A 17637-nucleotide genomic window follows, 5' to 3' on the forward strand; every position below is an offset into this window, starting at 1 on the left:
AACTGCTTATTATTTCCCAGTGGTTAAAAAACGAGGGACCAGAAACAGAATAGAAGAACAGAAAACACATGGTCTATCTCTGTTTCTCTTTGGCAGTGAAATGACTTTTCCTTTTACAATATGAGCTCTATTTTGTTGATCTAAAACATATTAATCTTCTCCTGTAATATATTTTGGCATTTCACACAAATGCAGAAAGTAATTTTAAATCAGACTCATAATGCTCAACTTTTTTAAAGGAATGTCTTATTTCACTGTAAATTAAACTAATGCTAACAAGTCTTTGTTAACGCCATCTGCATATCATTTATTAAAAAAATGCATTTTACCAAAAATAAATCTTCATTTTCAGATGTGTAGTAAGTTTTCCATTTTAGAGTTTGACACTGGTTATCAGATTGATAAAGTATAATGAAAGTGTCACATGCCATATAAACTCAAAGATACGTATTTTTAATGGTTCTTTGTTGCGTAAAGAAAACATAAAATGCAACCTAGTAACTTTCTTGAGTACAACATGAATTACATGAAGTAGATGCATGGACAAATCAAAACATGCATATTTTAAAAGAGGCCTATTGCTTGCTTGAAGAATAGTTATAAAGTTTCTTTAAAATTCTGCTGAAAAACTGTTATGGAATTTATTTAATAATTAACATGGTAAATTAGTACTTGTGGTTGAAACAAAGAAGAGCAGCATAACTTCAATTCCCATAACCACTTATTCCTCCTCCTATTCCACGAGAACATTGAACATAATTTCCAACAGGAAAGAAGTACATTCAAATCAGTATGACCTGTGCCATCATGTAAAATCACATCTCCATATTTCCATAACCAAAAATCTTGTAACCACTTCAATAAATTCTTGCTAATATTAGCAAAAAAAACTGAAAGCTGTAGCATACGTGGGATTGTTGAGTTTAATTCATAACAGTACTACACCCAATAATGGCTTAGGCTGCAACTAAGATGCAATATTTGTACAATGCAATTAGTATGGCCTGCACACAAATTTTGAGTGTATTACTTTAATTCAATAAAATTTGTAGACTTATCATAAACAAATAAGATAATCTGTTAGTTGTGCATTTTACTTACCAACCAAAAATGCGGTGCCAAAAATTCTGCCATTCTTTTCGAGGATTTCATGCATTCTCAACTGGCATGTTGCAATTGTTTCATAGTCTGTGCCATATGCAAGTTGTACCTCTAGTTTTACTGTGTTTTTCTGTAAATACTGTAGGAAGACATCGTCCACTCGGACAACGTACTGAGATGTGAAGTCAAATACTGGCTGTAGTCCATGTATTACAGGGGTGGACTGGAGTTCATAGTCATAGAAAGCATAGGTACAGAAAATAGCAGGTTCTTGCTCTCCAAAAGCCTTAATAGCTTCAGAAGAGAAGATCACTTTGCTGATATGGATCTCAAATAAATTTTCTCCACGCTCTAAATGGACAGTTTCATCAATTTCATCAACTTCATCATCGGTTGTTATTTCTGTTTTGAATTTGAATTGTTTGGTGCCATAGGCTATGTCTTTGAGTTGGGCTGAAATAGATGAAAACAGATGCGATTTTTCCATATTTTTACGAAAGTAATAGAGGACAAGATTTTCTCTATGTGGAAAACAGATGGTCCAGAATATAAACATCATTGTTATCAGTTTTTTTTAGCAAGTTCTTCAGTACAGAAGATTGAAAATAGTCCTGAATATTCCTAGAATATGAGCTACTCAGCATGCAGGGATTACAGCTTGACATTTATTTTGGGATAAATCAAATGAAACACTGCATACCAAAGGTCTTTTTAACACACAGTAAGGACATCTTAATTAAAACTTCCAACAGGAAATTACTATGATGCTGGTCTGCTGCTGCTGATACTGCTTTTAAAAAGGTAGTTAACCCATAGTATACACAAAATGGTGTGGGTATCAAAATAGACAAAAAAGGATTTCATCACAAAAACTCTTTCAAGACATTCAAAAAACAATGTTCAATAAATATATTAAAAGTATAGTACTTAAATGCAACCTGGTGTCACAGAGCTGTAATATTCTTTTTCCACATTGGGGAAGGTACTCTTGTTTTGTTATTGCTCGCAAAATTGTAAGTAGGTTTTTTTATACATGCCTTTATTGCTTTATAAAACAAATTATGCTGAGGAAATCTTCCTTCACAGTGAATTCCAAAATTTGACTGGTCTGAGAAAAGATAGATGCAGAGCAGAAACAAAACATCTTTTTCTTGCAAAGAAGAGTAGTTATTGGGTAACTTATGTTGGGTAACAGAGTGATTAACCTACTGTTGGCTGAAGGTTTCTTATTTATCTCACAGCGAGATAATAGCTAAAAGTTGTGGTGAATAACAAATTCATGTGTAGTAACTTAATCAACCACTGCAAAGAAAACAACTCCTGCAAGTTATTCCTACAATGCTTTCATAAGCATTACTTTGACAGTTCTTGCAAATGGCTTTCATACTTTTGTTTAGCACCTGTTTTCATAAGTAGCAAATTTAAAGAGTAATGAATTACCAATCCAATTATTTACTCAGAAATCCAGTGTAATTATGAAAATGAGATGTCTAAATAAGGCTAATAATTATGCATAAGGTTTTAAAACTAAATAAAGGAAAATAAAATGTGTTTTTTAATGCAAGGCTACGCAATTGCATTGTGCCTATTTTTCTCCATTGGTGTAGACTATTTCATCCCCATTTGCTCCATTCTTCTTGCCCTTGGTGATATTTTCTGGTCTGGGCTCTGACAATTCAGTTAAAGTTTAGAAATAAAAGAATAGGAAGTCCTGCAGAGTGTGTTACATGGTAAACCAATTTTCAGAGTGCTGCAACTATTTACTTTATATTGTGATTTGATGGCTTATATTATTTGAAAGTAAATTTTATAATTTGCGCAAGAGCATTCAATATATTCAACAGCAGATAGTCTGCAGTGAAAGTGTACAAATAACTGTAAGTGTGATGTCACACTTAACTTTGATGTACATGACACAGAATATCTGACTCTTAGCTATTGCCTAGAGAGAGATACTTGTTCCCATTTCTACATGGATCCCACAACTGCAGCAGAGAAGAGACTCTGGCTTTTGGATCCTGATTATTCAGATTTTATTTATAAGCAGTGTTTTTGCTTGTAAATGGAGTTTATTTACCGTGATATTTATTTTAATTGACAGGGAGAGATTTTCGGGGCTCCTGTATGGGAAAAGTGGGATGATAGCTGGCTGAACACATGTTTACAGCTTTGCACTTGGCAAATACCCCTGGCTGGGAGGCCAGGTACCGAGTTTGGTTATGTGGTAAACTCTATGAAAGCTGCATTAATTATACTGTCAAGATACATATGTGAAAGTCATTGATTAATTACCAAGGCCATTTATAAAGAGGGCAGACAGAAGGACATTGGTGGGGCTCTCTTGTGGCACAGTGGTAGTGTCCCTACCCATGGACGAGGAGGCCAGGGTTCAAGTTCCATTTGCTCCAGTGGCGTGTAATTTCATCTCTGATTCGAAAAATAGGTGAAATAGGTTTTTAAAAAATTGAGAAGGACAATGGTAGTGCCCCTATCTCTGAACCAGGAGGACAGGGCAGAAGTCGCACCTGCTCAGCATACATCATAACATCTCTGAACAGATCATTAGAAAATATCTACAAACGAAAGTCTGCAAGTGACTGTTTGTAGTGAATCATTTCAAGTTTTTTTTAGGATTGTTGTGGTGCAGTGGTAATGTCCCTATCTCTGAGGAGATCCGGGTTCAGGTCTCAGCTGCTCTAGAGTGCATAATAATGTTTTTGAAAAGGCTATTGAGAAAATACCTACATTCTGTAAATAAACCAATAACCAATAAAAGGATTTAAATCTGGTTTCATATCACAGACCTGGCTTGGGAGCATCAAGCTTTTTATTGATGTGAATCGCAGTCTAATGGCATGCATACGACCCTGATTCCCATTTTCGGGCTCAAGCAGCCAAAGCATGTTCAGCTGATGGTCTAACTCAAAAGGATTATCGCTTATTTATTTTCTATACGGGCAGAAGAAGCAGAAGTGCTATTCTAGGCTGCACATAATCAATCATGGATGTTGCTTCACTGGACCTCCCCACTTTTGTGAAGGACACCTTTCCTCCATTCAGGCTGTCCGCTGTTCCAGCAGCATGGTATAGATGGGGCTGTTCCAATATGATTGTTTTCAATCAGGAGCCTGATGGTCATTTATTAATCACAACTGGTCCTCTGAAAATTGCAGAATCAAGGTAACTGTTCCATACTTTCTCACATTTTTTTCTTTAGCAATATACAGAACTCAATGATATACTTTACAGAAACTGCGTTGATTATCGATTGAAATGTGCCAAATACTACACAATGATTTATTTTAAATGAACTAACGATACTAGCACAGAATCTGTACAGTTTTACAGTTCATCCAGGGGGCAGGGAACATAGCTATACCTTACCTAAACAAAATGGTTATATTTAGAATCAAACATAATTTTATACACAAGGCTGCTTTCAAAAAGTTGTTTGTTCATACCTTCAAGTTTTCTGATTCGATCGGCCCTAATGTCAAGCAGCTGTGCATATTGTTCCAGTTTAATCTCATATTCTCGGTTATTATCTTCCATCTTCCGTGTCACAGTATCAACTTCAGTCTAAAATTGAAACAATAGGCCAATATGTAAAATACTACATACTCTCTTAACGTATTCGTGAAATGTATGGTCAAGATATTACTCAAAAAATAAATTATGCTTAAAGATACTACTTTGCAGCAGCCTCTGGCACAATTCTAGTTCCAAACATTCACAAGAGACATACGGAGCATAAAATTTGAACAGAGTTAACTTTCATCGTGATTATCTATGTATTTACATTTCTTTGATTTTTGAGAGCATTTAATTCAAAATTATTGTCAACAGTATTGTCATGATTGTACAGCACAGGTTTTCAATTTTGAGCAGGTTAGCGTGAGTGGGGAAATCTCCTGGCACACTGTACTTACTTCAGGAGAAACTATCCCAGGACGCAGCTGTTTGTTGCAGAGGTGAGGGCACGGGTACAAGTACAAGATGGAATTGGGCTTCTTCATCCCTGGGTGCATATTACAGGCAACCAAAAGGTCGATCAGGTGCTGAGCCAAGCTGTTTAAATGGTGTGCCCCAGTTCCTTGTAAATTTGTCCCAGTTGTTTGTTTATTTGTTAGGCCATCCAGCCATACCCCAACTATGCCAATCCATTCCACATGCCAACATATGCCACGCAATGGCCCTCATACTTTAAAAGCCAACTCATAGTCCCCATCACCTCCCCATGGGCATTCATCTCCTCTTATGCTAACTCATGCCCTCCATATATCCCAAATGGACAGATATACCCACCATGTCAACTCATTCCCACAGGCTCTAATACCCTCAAGACAATTAATTCCAATACATGCCAATTCACCTACTATCTTGTTTTCCTCTTATTCTTGCCATTCCAACTCACCTAGATCCATACTGGCACAACTCAAAACTCAAAGGCCAAGTTGAGATGAAATAAAATAAAGTTCTAAATATCTAAATATCTATTACAGCCTTCACTATATTAAAAAAAAACTTGCATTCATGAATGCTGATTCAAAAATTCTAAATCCCCACAAATACTTAATGGCTTATTAAAACAACAAATTTCTATTTATAACTCCACATCAAAAACAGCTAGTTCTTTAATAATCTTGTTTAGCTGTCAATCAAACTGTGAATTTAAGACCCCACTCCCAAGAATGACAGGTTAAAAGCAGCCAAGCGAAATAATGATAACCCTTTAAGCTAATGTCAACAAACCACTATTGTAATTGCTGGACCGGGTATTTTTCAATCTCTTACACAAGTGAAGTGATTGTTTTGTTTTTAAATGGTTGGGGATTTAAGGGTCTTCAGAGCTTGACTGTCTTGAAGATCTTTTCAACCCTTCAACATCACTTACATCTATTCTAAATATTTATAACTCCCACACTGCATGTTAAAAGCCTTGTTACAATGAAAATAAGAGTCTATTTAAACTCAAAACTATGTTCAAATGGCCCTTTTGGGTTTTGAATTCCTGTATGTATCATTCCTGCCTTGCCCCTTTTTATTTACTGGTGAAAATGGGACCTATCAGAAATGGGGGGTGGGATTTTAGATTAGATTCCCTTAAGACTCTTTGGCCCAACAAGTCAACACCAACCCTCCAAAGAGTAACCCAGATCCATTTCTCGACCCTATATTTACCCCTGACTAATGCACCTAACACTATGGGCAATTTAGCATGGCCAATTCACCTGACCTGCACATCTTTAGATTGTAGGAGGAAACCAGAGTCCCCGATGGAAATTCACACAGACACGGGGAGAATGTGCAAACTCTACACAGTCACCTGAGGTGGGAATTGAACCTAGGTCCTTGGTGCTGTAAGGCAGCAGTGCTAACCACTGAGCCACCGTGCTGAAAATAAGAAGTTTGAACTCTTTGATAGCCATTTTGGCAGGTCCAGTGTATCACCTCAATGTTGCAAAAATTCAATCATAAACCTTTCAATCTCAACTACAGCTGCAAGTGAATTTGATATTTTTTCCCCATGATAAAATTTATAAATTATGGTATTAAGCCAAATCACTGCCAGTAATTCAGTTAATTGCTGAGTTAATGTTAGCTCTGACATAAGAAATAGAATCAATTAGTTAGAATCATAACAGTTTGGAAGGAGACCATTTGGCCCATCAATTCCATACAATCCTTCGAACAACACCCCATCCATATCCATCTCCTCTGGACCAATATCCCTGCATTTCACATGGCTAAATCTACCTAGTCTGCACATCCCTGGACATAATGGGCAATTTACAAGATACAAAACATCACAACATATGATAAATTTGAGCAACAGTTAAATTGATTGCCTTATTTAATTTGAAATGTATTTCTTATTCCTTTAGAGTGTACATCTTCCTCTTCATTAGAATTATTACATAAAGGACTGAATCCCTGAGTTTCAGTATTCCTATGAACAAACATCGTTCATATTCAGCAAGAACCCCATTAAATTAGCTGTTTTCATGATGATGTGTGAATTCAGTTATCTTATCTCTTAGATACACCATATTTAATATTGTGCATCACTGATGGGATTCTGTAGAGAGAAAATTGAACTCAAAAATAAATTACGTTTTATCATAAGAAAAGTTACAACTGAAGATGGTTTTCATTCCCTTTCACATGGTTTATAGATCAGGTTGACTGCAGAAAGTCAAAAGAGATGATTAATATGCCTAGTTTCTAATATCCACACCTATATAATCTGTCCAAAATCTCTTAAGAAAAATAAATCCAAATTCATTACAAACAATTTTCACATAATTAAATTATATTTTTTGCTATATAGCAATTTTATATGGTATCCAGTGTAATAACAAAAAAGTGGGTTTTCATTATTAAAGCAACAGCTGCAACTTGTAATTTACTGTTGCATTCAATTCTCATTTCACCAGGAAAAATTACCATTCTTTCTCTTAATTGCTTTCTTAAAAATGTTCTGGTTCAGAACACAAGTTATAGCTGCACTATAAATTACACAAAAACTAACACCTGAATATGTCCATTTTGTAGCTATTAGCAATAGTCAGATCTATTTTCCATTCATCTGTAAATGTAGAAAATCAGCAGCATTTTTAAGGCATTTTAATATATTCTGAATTACCACTTTTAAATGGTAATTGCTTCCACATTCACCACAATATGTGGCAGTTACACTTCTCAAGCTCTTCTCCTACCCACAATTTATTATATCAGCCACTGAGAAAATATAGACTGCGCTGATGGAAAATTGATTTGTTTTGTAACTAACCTCAGGCATTTGTTCTTTGTTTCCCCAATTCGTCATTGAGAGGTGTAAAACAGAATTTTCTTTACTTTCTGTCAAAACTTATTATAATGTTTGAGTGCAATGACATGAAAAATATTCTATTCTAACTAAAAAAAAGAAACAAATCCACATTGAAGCTCTGTGAATCGTGTGATGCTTGTATTCTGCAATTACATAATTCAGCATTTGCAAAATGTCCAATTTAAAGAAATAGAGTTCAATCTGGATAAATGTGAGGTATAGAATTTTGGTACAACAAATAAGGGTAGATCTTATACAATTAATGGTAGACCCTTGGGTAGTCTTGAAGAACAGAGACCTAGGAATGCAGGTACATAATGTTTGAAGTTTGTGTCACGTACAGACAGGTTGGTTAAAAAGGCATTTGGCACGTTGCATTTGTTGCTCAGTCCTTTGAGTATGGGAATTGGGGAGCCATGTTGGGGTTATACAGGACATTGGTGATGCCTCTTCTGGAATACTATGTCCAGTTCTGGCTGCCCAGTTATAGGAAGGATATTATTAAGTTAGAGAGGTATTTCAGAAGAGACTTACCAGGATGTTCCCGGGTATGGAATATTTGATTTATAAAGAAGGACTAAATAGAGTGGGATTTTTTTCACTGGAGCATAGGAGATTGAGAGGCGATTTGATAGAATTTTATAAAATAATGACTCAGATAGATGGAGTTAATGGTAGTTGTCTTTCCCCTTGGATGGGGGATTTCAAGACTAGGGGGCATATTTTTAAAGGTGAGAGGAAAGAGATTTATAAAAGACATAAGAGGCAAATTCTTTTACACAGAGGGTGGCTTGCATGCGGAATGTACTTCCTGAAAAAATGATGGATGTGGGTACAATTTCAACATTTAAAAGACATTTGGATAGGTAAGATTTGGAGGGATATGGGCCAGGAGCAGGCAGATGGGACTAGTTTAGTTTGGAATTATGTTCAGCATGGACTGGTTGGACCAAAGGGTCTGTTTCCATGCTATGTGACTGTATGACTCTAAATCCAAAAACACAGTGTAATTCATGTGGATCCTAATAGTAGGCCTTATTTTCATCATCTTGGCAACTAAAGGACAGAAAAGCTCAGCAGTGATCAGTAATGGTGGATTGTTGGAAAGATGAGAAACAACGTTGACCTTCTGGCAATCAGGCAGTTTTCTGCTAGAATTAGGAACCAGGAGGAGGATATCCCAGCCATCACACTTGGTGCTGGGGAACATCTCCTGGACTCTGAGGGAAGACTGCCCACAGGAAGGGTTGTGCTGTTTGTCAGAGAAATGACAGCAATGAGGAGTGGTGGGTTTGCAGGGACAGGAGAGGCGAGGAGTTTAGAAGTAAGGGAATGTAGTGATTGTAACGAGCTTAGTCAGGCAGATCTTGTAGAAGGAGTTCCCTAATGGCAGCTGTTAATCTGGTCCAATCAGGGAGCCATGGCTGACAGATAAGGAATGTCAGACACCCTGTTCACTCTGAGTGCTGGTTTTGAGGGAGCTGGATCATCAGCAAGGACTTTCCACATGTAAATAAAGGGTGACTTGGTGACAGGATACAGGCCTCTATGGAGTTATTTCAGGGCAGGAAGCTGACTTAGTGGCCAGCCTCCTGCCCATGTCCAGTCCCTCAATCATGCCCAGAATGAGAAAATCCACTCCTTTCCTTCAAGCCCCTCACTCTTACCCTACCACAAAGTGACAGCCTGCTTACATTGGATAACTAATTAGCTAGGCTCCCTAATTCTCTTCTCTGCTTGGAACTGAAAAACATTGTAGCCCAGGCAGGAAGAAGCTCTTGAGTGGTCATTAATTGACCACTCAAGGGCCTTAACTGGCAGGGAAGCATGAAGGTGGGTGCCTGGATCAATCTGTCCAACACTTAGTTATGGTAATGGCAGAAATGTGATAGGGTTCTGTTCCTCCATTGCTTAACTGCCCACCTCCAGGCCTGGAAGAGACCACCCAACATTTTAGATTGAGATGAATTTTCATCAGAATTGAAGAAAGAAAGAAATGTAGAAAATGCAAGAATTTTTAAGATAGTGGATGAGGGTAGGGGCATGAATAACAAAAGGGAATGTCTATCATAGGGAAGAGGGCTGGAGAACTTAAATAATTGAAGATTTAATGATGCAATAAATAAAAGTGTTTCAAGATGAGGCATGAATGGCTGTACAGTAACCCATCTGAATGCAACATAAAAGGATGAAGGAAGAAACAGGTCAAAACCAACCCACCAAAACTAAACGATGATACATACAAAATGGTGGAGGTAGAAGTTATAATCTTAGGTTTCTGAACTTCAAAGTGTAGGGCAAAAACTCAAAAAATTAAATGTTGTTCCTTAAGCTTATGTTGACCTTCACTGGAACACTGTAGCAGGTCAAGAAGAGAAAGGCCAACATGGAAGCAAGGTGGAGAATTAAAATGTTAAGTGATTCAAAGCTCGGGGTCATGCTTGTGGATGGAATGGGAGGCTTGGGGTTTTCCTAAGTGGTCACCAAGTCGCATTTGGTCTCTTTAACACAGAGACATAAAGGAAGGTGTGCCAAAGAAATTAGGAGTTCATGTTGTCTGTTAGCATCATGCTAAAACAGTATCCACAATTTCTGTGGACAGCACCAGACTTAGCCATGTTTGACTGTACTAACTCATCATCACAGGGTCCGGAATGGCAGAGGAGCAGATTAAGAGTTGTTTCATGTGCTTCAAAGACACCAATTTCTACCATAAAATACAAACATATACAGGGATATTAACAATCAGTTGTATTCTGAAGCTGATTGGCCCTTATTTCAGATAAATGATAGTGTGGCCTTTGCTTTGAAATACCAAAGAATAAGCTGCTCAAAGTGTCATGTCTCAGATGTTGTATAAGGTAGTTGAAAGGGCAAACTGAAGTCATGAGATAAACTCCATCCATCAGGAAATAAAGATTTCAGTGAGGAGCTAACCAATGTTCCACTTTGGCTCCAGCTAAGTGCTAACTTCTTGGAGTTAACAGCAATGAGGCTTCACTGTTAAATATAATGGAGGACTTAAAAAGGAGTCTCAGGTAACTCAGATGTAATGTAAATCACTATGAATAACTCTGTAATTAATCCATTCTATTTATCAAGACTGCATCTTCTGTCAAAGTCTTTACATGTGGACATGTTTCCTCACTTGATATCAGTAACTTAGAGTAATACTAGTAATATAGATTGGTGTCAATGAATCTACACGGGATATAGCCATAACAAATACCATGTTGCCAGAGATGGTATCTGAAAATTTACCATTAAGCAGCAGCACCTCATCTTACATGACATCAGCAAAGATGCCTGGTGTTAGGCTGGAGACTCACACATGCGCAAAAGAGTTTCAACTTGCCTTACAAATTGGCAAACCCTTGATTCTTCTGTCTTGGTAAAGGTAATTGTTGGTTCAGATGGACTTTCATGTTTTTCAGAAGCTTGCTAAGTTTTTATCCCTTATATATGGCACTTACCTTCAATTACCTACCCTTCTAAATTGAGTCGGACAGAATAATTCTCCTCAATGTGTTATCGTCCAGTATTTGAGTTTGCACCTGGAGTTGTAAATAATTATGCAGGGGAAAATGATGACAGTGTTCCTGCAGCCCAGCTATTATCACAAGTGAATTCATTTCACAAAAAACTGCAGCTGGCCTGCAATTGAGTTCCCTATGAGAATAGCAATCAAGCAAATTGAACAATCTTCTCCAGGACCAAAGAAAGCTGCATGTAGACTATTTAACTATTTAAATCTATGAATTTAACATCAAATAGATTTTTTGCTTAAAACATAAATACCTTGAAACATTACTCAAGAAATACAGCATTAATGTTGTGCTCCTTGAAGCAACCCAGATAACATGCATTTCCTAGTTAAACACAAGAGGACATATTACAGGTTTTGGCTTAATTACTAGTAAGAGCCAACCCAAGAATGATCTAGCATGTTATTTCAACAGGCTTGCACAAAGCTCAAGCACATCAATATTGCAGGAATACCTCCTACAGCATAACAGTTAGAAGAGCTAACTAGCCTCAAAGATTATAAACTAATAGCTATGTAGTGACCTGACGTATTGCTCCCTCCTGGTCAACAACTATCTATCCATCGCTAAGACCACATTATGTGCAACTATGAATGTGTCAACTGTAATGTAGAAGCAATTGTGCAATGGGTTTTATGAGAGACTAAAATGTCTTGTTTTTGATGCATGGATCATAGTAAATTCTATTTTAGATTAGATCAGATTACTTACAGTGTGGAAACAGGCCCTTAGGCCCAACAAGATCACACCAACCCTCCGAAGAGCAACCCACCCAGACCCATTACACCTAACACTACGGGCAATTTAGCATGGCCAATTCACCTAACCTGCATATTTTTGGAATGTGGGAGGAAACCGGAGCACCCAGAGGAAACCCACGCAGACATGGGGAGAATGTGCAAACCCCACACAGACAGTTGCCTGAGGCGGGAATTGAACCCGGGTCTCTGGCGCTGTGAGGCAGCAGTGCTAACCACTGTGCCACCCTGCTGCCCAAAACAAGCAATCCCCAGAAATGGCAGCGGTGAGATTTATCAGAATGTAACTCAAACCTACTTTTCTCAACTATCTAAACAAGGCAAAAGAAACTGAATCATTGTCTCCAGAGACATTCTTGCTGTCTCGTGTTCTCATCCCCTGGCATCAAAATTCTTGTCAATATAAGAACACCAAGACTAGGATGGAATTTGTTATGATGATACAAAATATAGACAATTGATATTTGAATTCCTCCAGGAAACATAGTACCTGAGACATTCATAAGCTGAAACTACTTTAAAAAGAAACAGTACACAGACTTCAAAATGGTCAATGGAATCTCCTTATGATGCAGGTTGATAAAGTCATAAAATCAATGTGTATTATGCCAAAGACAGTCAGAGTTGAAATGAACAATTTACCTAAGAGCAATGAAACAAATCAGCTCATGCATCACCCACTTGCCAACCAGAGGTGTGGAAGGGTCCTCACCCCCTATTTGATTATCATCATTATGTGAATTTTCATACGTCGGAGATGAAGCTTCCCGTACTGTACAATTATCAAGCTTGAAAAGCATAACTTCAGCAGATGGAAACTACAAGTAGGCCACTGCTTCAAGGGGTCTCTCTTTGATAGAAGAGAGGAGATGGATTTTATGATGCAGAATTGAACACTAGCAGAAAAGGCTCTAATGGAAGCACCTGGTGACAACATTTACTGAAAAGAAACATCAGGAAACCAATAACTTAAAGGATAACTGCAATATTTGCTATAGCTGATGGTTCATGAAAACAATTATGGTCTCAAAGCACACTAAGGACTCTATATATTCTTTAATGTTCTTTTTGTATTGCACACAATGTCCTTTTAACTTTGTATCTATGTGGGTGTGTATAATGACCAAGTGAATGCATTAAGGCTGCGTACTTGATGTTGCATGTTTATAATTTGCTTGGGTTAGCAAGTGATAAACTTGTTGTTTTTTTCAAACTCATGAAAACCTTCTAATTTGTTCCTCATTGCTTTGGTACAGCTCTGCTGCTAACTACATTTTTATTGGAGAAAGGTACAGTATAGTCTTTTGCTTAAAATCTTTGTTGCCAACCAACCGAGAAGATTGAAAGGTAAAGGGAGCCAGTTCATTTCTTCTCACATTGTTGTGATAAATCTTATAAAAGCAGAATGGGAAATCTCCCAAAGGTCAATTGATACCAATATCAGGAGGACTGCATCAACACCTAATGCATTCAACTTAATGAACTCAACTCAATATCCAGATTTTCTGGAATTACTAAAGCTGCTACAAAAAACAGTAAAACCCAGGGTTTTAAAAAGAAATATATTTCATATTTGACAGACGACAGTTCATGGGCATACAGTAAAGGTTAATTGATTATTTCTATGTCTGGAAAAAGAGAAGTCAAAGAGAGACCAGATAAGGCGAGAGAAGTTTGGAGTTTGGAAACAAGTCAATTAAATTTTCTATTTCACAGTGAGAGCAATAGTTGCACTGATACATCATTAATGTACCAGAAAAAGAGACAAGGGAGCAATCTCAAGTAGTACTGAAATAATGAATATTCAACAAATCCCACCAACTTTGCCAGCTTCAGCTTCACAGTGTCCTAGGCTTAACCATCTTCTGTAGGATCAGAAATCACACAAGACAAAGTTATAATCCAACAGGATTATTTGAGATTACAAGCTTTCAGAGCACTGCTCCTTTACCAGCAACTTCATAAATGATCTTCCTTCCATCAGAAGGTCAGAAGTAGGGAGGCTCACTGATGCTTGCACAATGTTCTGCACCTTTTGCAACTCCTCAGACACTAAAGCAGTCAGTCCATGTCCAATAACAGCAAGACCAAGATATCATCTACAGGATTAACACTGGTCAGAAACTGAACTGGAACATCCAAATAAATACTGTAGCTACGTGAACAGGTCAGATGCTGGAAATTCTGTAGTCTTCTAATTTTCAAAATCTGTCCACCATATATAAGGCAGAAGTCAGGAATATGATGGAATACTATGTAAGGTTAGTATGAAGAGAGTGCGAACAATCAAAATATCAGCAAATGTTCCTTTTCCCAAAAGGAAATTTTATAAATTTATGAACAAGATAAATTGCACTGGGAGAATATGCCGTCAGGTGAATCTCAGTGTAAATCACAAACAATCACTGTCCTCTTCTTTGGTCCATAAAATCACACATCCTAGAAATTCCTGTCCTTAGTTATTAACTCTTTTCTTTCTCCAGTTTCTGTGTCAACTTCCACTTTGATCTTGTCACATTAGCCATGACAACATTTTCTTTGCCACTAAACTGCTGACCACCCAACTTCGACTCATTTCCATGCTGACATTGTAATTAGCTTCATCTCTTCAGCCACTTTTCAAAATAAACATCAGAATCCCCTTCCCAACAAGCAACCTCAATCCCTCTGTCTTTCTAACCTACTTTATTCCAATCTGCTTTAATTCTTCAAATTCCTTCAGTCAATTTATAAACCATCCATCTCACCCACTACTCCCTATTTGACTATTTCTAACCAGGTTCAGCTCATTCTAACAATATTATTCCCCATAGTTCATACTATTGAAACAGTAATGTTTTTGAATATGTGTTGCATCACTGAAATATAGACAGTTACCTGATAATCTTTATTGATTTTGTACTGCATTAGTAACATATTTCTTGTCTTTTCAAGTTCTTGAACAGTCTCTGCATGTGTTGCCTGAAGCTCTCGCACAGAGTATTCCAAATCTTTCTTAATGTCATCCTCCACTTTCTCCAGGAATTCAATATGTCCATTTTTCTCGTGTTTACGAACCTACAATAAATGTAAAAAACACATGACTGGTCGATTCGCACCTTCTCTTCTAGCTTTTTCTCCTCAATACAGACACAAAACTCTATGGTATGGCCAACTAATTGCAAAATGCATAATGTGCAAACGATTAGTACCAGATGTGTTAATTTTTATATAATTTTGGTCTTCATGCCTGAACAAAAAATATAACTTCCCCAAGTTTTGTCTAAGTATTTTTGCATCATCACCGGGTTATAATCCTGTCCTGTCCTTCAAACTCATTTAATATCATGATAAGATGATGATCATCCAATTAAATCACTTCAACTCCAATATTAATGGTAAAGTCACCATCGTCCTACTGGTCCATAGGGCTGCTCTCTCATTAGAAAGACACAACTGGTAGTGATTTAACCTGAGGGTCATTATGCCTCAGGTGAGAAGGTGGGACCTTCATGGTGATCTCAGCTGGTATGGGAATTGAACTTGCACAGTTGGTGTCACTCTGCATGACAAACCAGCTGTCCAATCAACTGAGCTAACCAATCCCCATCCAATATTAAAGGGACATTGTGAGATTTGACAGATTTGCTACACAGTAGAATTACCACCTCTTGAAGGACAATTTAGAGGACATGATGGTGTGACGATACTATGGCTTAAAAAGGTGTATTTTGTCCCTTTTTTTGAAGAGAAGTTTTAAGACAGAGATACCAAATTGTCTCTTCAAAGCCAATAAAATAAACTGCTTGTGAGACCCTGGGATTTTCTTTTAAGTTAGAACAATCAAAGCAGCGTGATTGTGGGAAGTCAGGCTCCTACTCAACCATTGTTTTAGTTTAGTTTTCAGTTGTTGGGTTTTGAAGTTGTTTGTGGAAACTGCCATACCTTTCCCTCTGCCAGAATTTTCTCTTGCTGTTCCTTTCTCCTGGACTGGAGAAACATCACATGTGAGACAACCTACTTGGCCTTTGCTAAGAGTGGGTTTATGGAATGTTATTATATTGGAACAGTTGCTGTTTAGTAGTTAAATCACCTAATTTTCTGTTAAGTATTCGAACAGAGCTAAAGTTACACCAATTCTTCTTTCTTTTGTATTTTAACTGGATGTAAGTATAAAGTGTGTTTCACTTAAAATTGAGGAGTATGACCATTCATATTACATCTGGAATGCAGCATCTTGCAACTGCCTTTTAATGCATGTTAATCATTGATATATTTGAAGGGGCAAAAATAGAAATTGCTGGAAAAACTTAGTAGGTCTGACAACGTCTGTGGAGAGAAATTAGATCTGACATTTTGGATCCAGTGACCCCTTTGCCATTGGAGATAGGGCTTCCCAGGTGGCTAGTGACAAAATAAAATACCAGGTAGCATCAGAGCATACAAACTCATGCAAGTTGGCTTGATGCCAACAAGTGAAGTATAATGCATATAACATTCCCTTAAAATATTCTTATCTGAACAGTTTTAATTCATATTTTTAATCTCCAACAGAGGATTCCTGGACCATATCCCACCAGATATGGTCCAGGAAAGTAATGACCCTTCAGGGGAAATCATTCGCTTTCAGGGTGCACCATCACAGGCTTCCTGTGATCAAAACACCAGAAAAACTATTCAAAAAAAGCAGTAGAATTTGTCAAAGGGATGCTTGTATTTTTTTTTGTGTTGGGGAAATGGTGGCCAGGCAAAATAGAGGGACTTTTGCAATGTGGTTGGAGATGGGTGAATTGTTGGAAACTAAGAGAATGTCACAATAATGAGGAAATCTTGCGCAACATGTGTAGTAAGTACATCACATTGTATCTCCTCCTCATATTGTTTGAAGAGGCTGTGCCTTTTCCTCTTACACACCCAAAGCTTATTCCTTTTCAGTGCTGTGCAGAGCGCAGAACAAAAGAACCATTCTGGAGACTCTAGCTGGTGCATATTGCAGGTGCCACCAAATTCGTTCAGGCCTCTGAAGCATATTTTAATGTACTACTGGCTTATTCAAAGATATATACAGTTGTCACATAGTTTGCATTGTATTGCTGTTGAGCCTCATTGATGACATCTAAGGAACTCAACCAATCATATTTTAAGTGGGTATTTCTTGTGTCTGAGCAGCCAACTAACCTGCTGAACAAATCTGCAGCAAAAGTAGAGAAACGTGCCAACATTCTGGAGCAGTTATTATTGTATACTTTAATTATCCAAACATAAACTGGGATACCGGCGGTGTAAAGGATAGCGAGGCACGTGTTCCTTGATGTTGCTCAGGAGAGTTTCCTACAGCAGTGTGTCCAATCGAACATGAGACAACACTGTTGGATCTGTTTTTTGGAAACAAGATGGATGAAGTCGATCAAGTGACCATGGA

General features: G+C 37.5%; 1 protein-coding gene across 5 annotated transcripts in view; it reads right to left on the reverse strand.

The window, feature by feature from the left end:
- Positions 1-17637, reverse strand: part of rpgrip1l (RPGRIP1 like) — a 225810-nt gene that overhangs the window by 113416 nt on the left and 94757 nt on the right. For all 5 annotated transcript variants that reach the window (XM_043706986.2, XM_043706987.2, XM_087995908.1 and 2 more), the window contains exons 13-15: positions 15114-15293; positions 4563-4680; positions 1102-1554 (exon numbers count right to left, since the gene is read on the reverse strand). In XM_043706986.2, coding sequence (XP_043562921.2) covers positions 1102-1554; positions 4563-4680; positions 15114-15293 — 751 coding nt within the window. The remainder of the gene's footprint in view (positions 1-1101; positions 1555-4562; positions 4681-15113; positions 15294-17637) is intronic.

Source organism: Chiloscyllium plagiosum, unplaced genomic scaffold (genome assembly GCF_037043375.1).
Source record: "Chiloscyllium plagiosum isolate Xiang-an unplaced genomic scaffold, Cpla_swu_hap1 HiC_scaffold_17, whole genome shotgun sequence".
Classification (NCBI taxonomy): Eukaryota; Metazoa; Chordata; class Chondrichthyes; order Orectolobiformes; family Hemiscylliidae; genus Chiloscyllium; species Chiloscyllium plagiosum.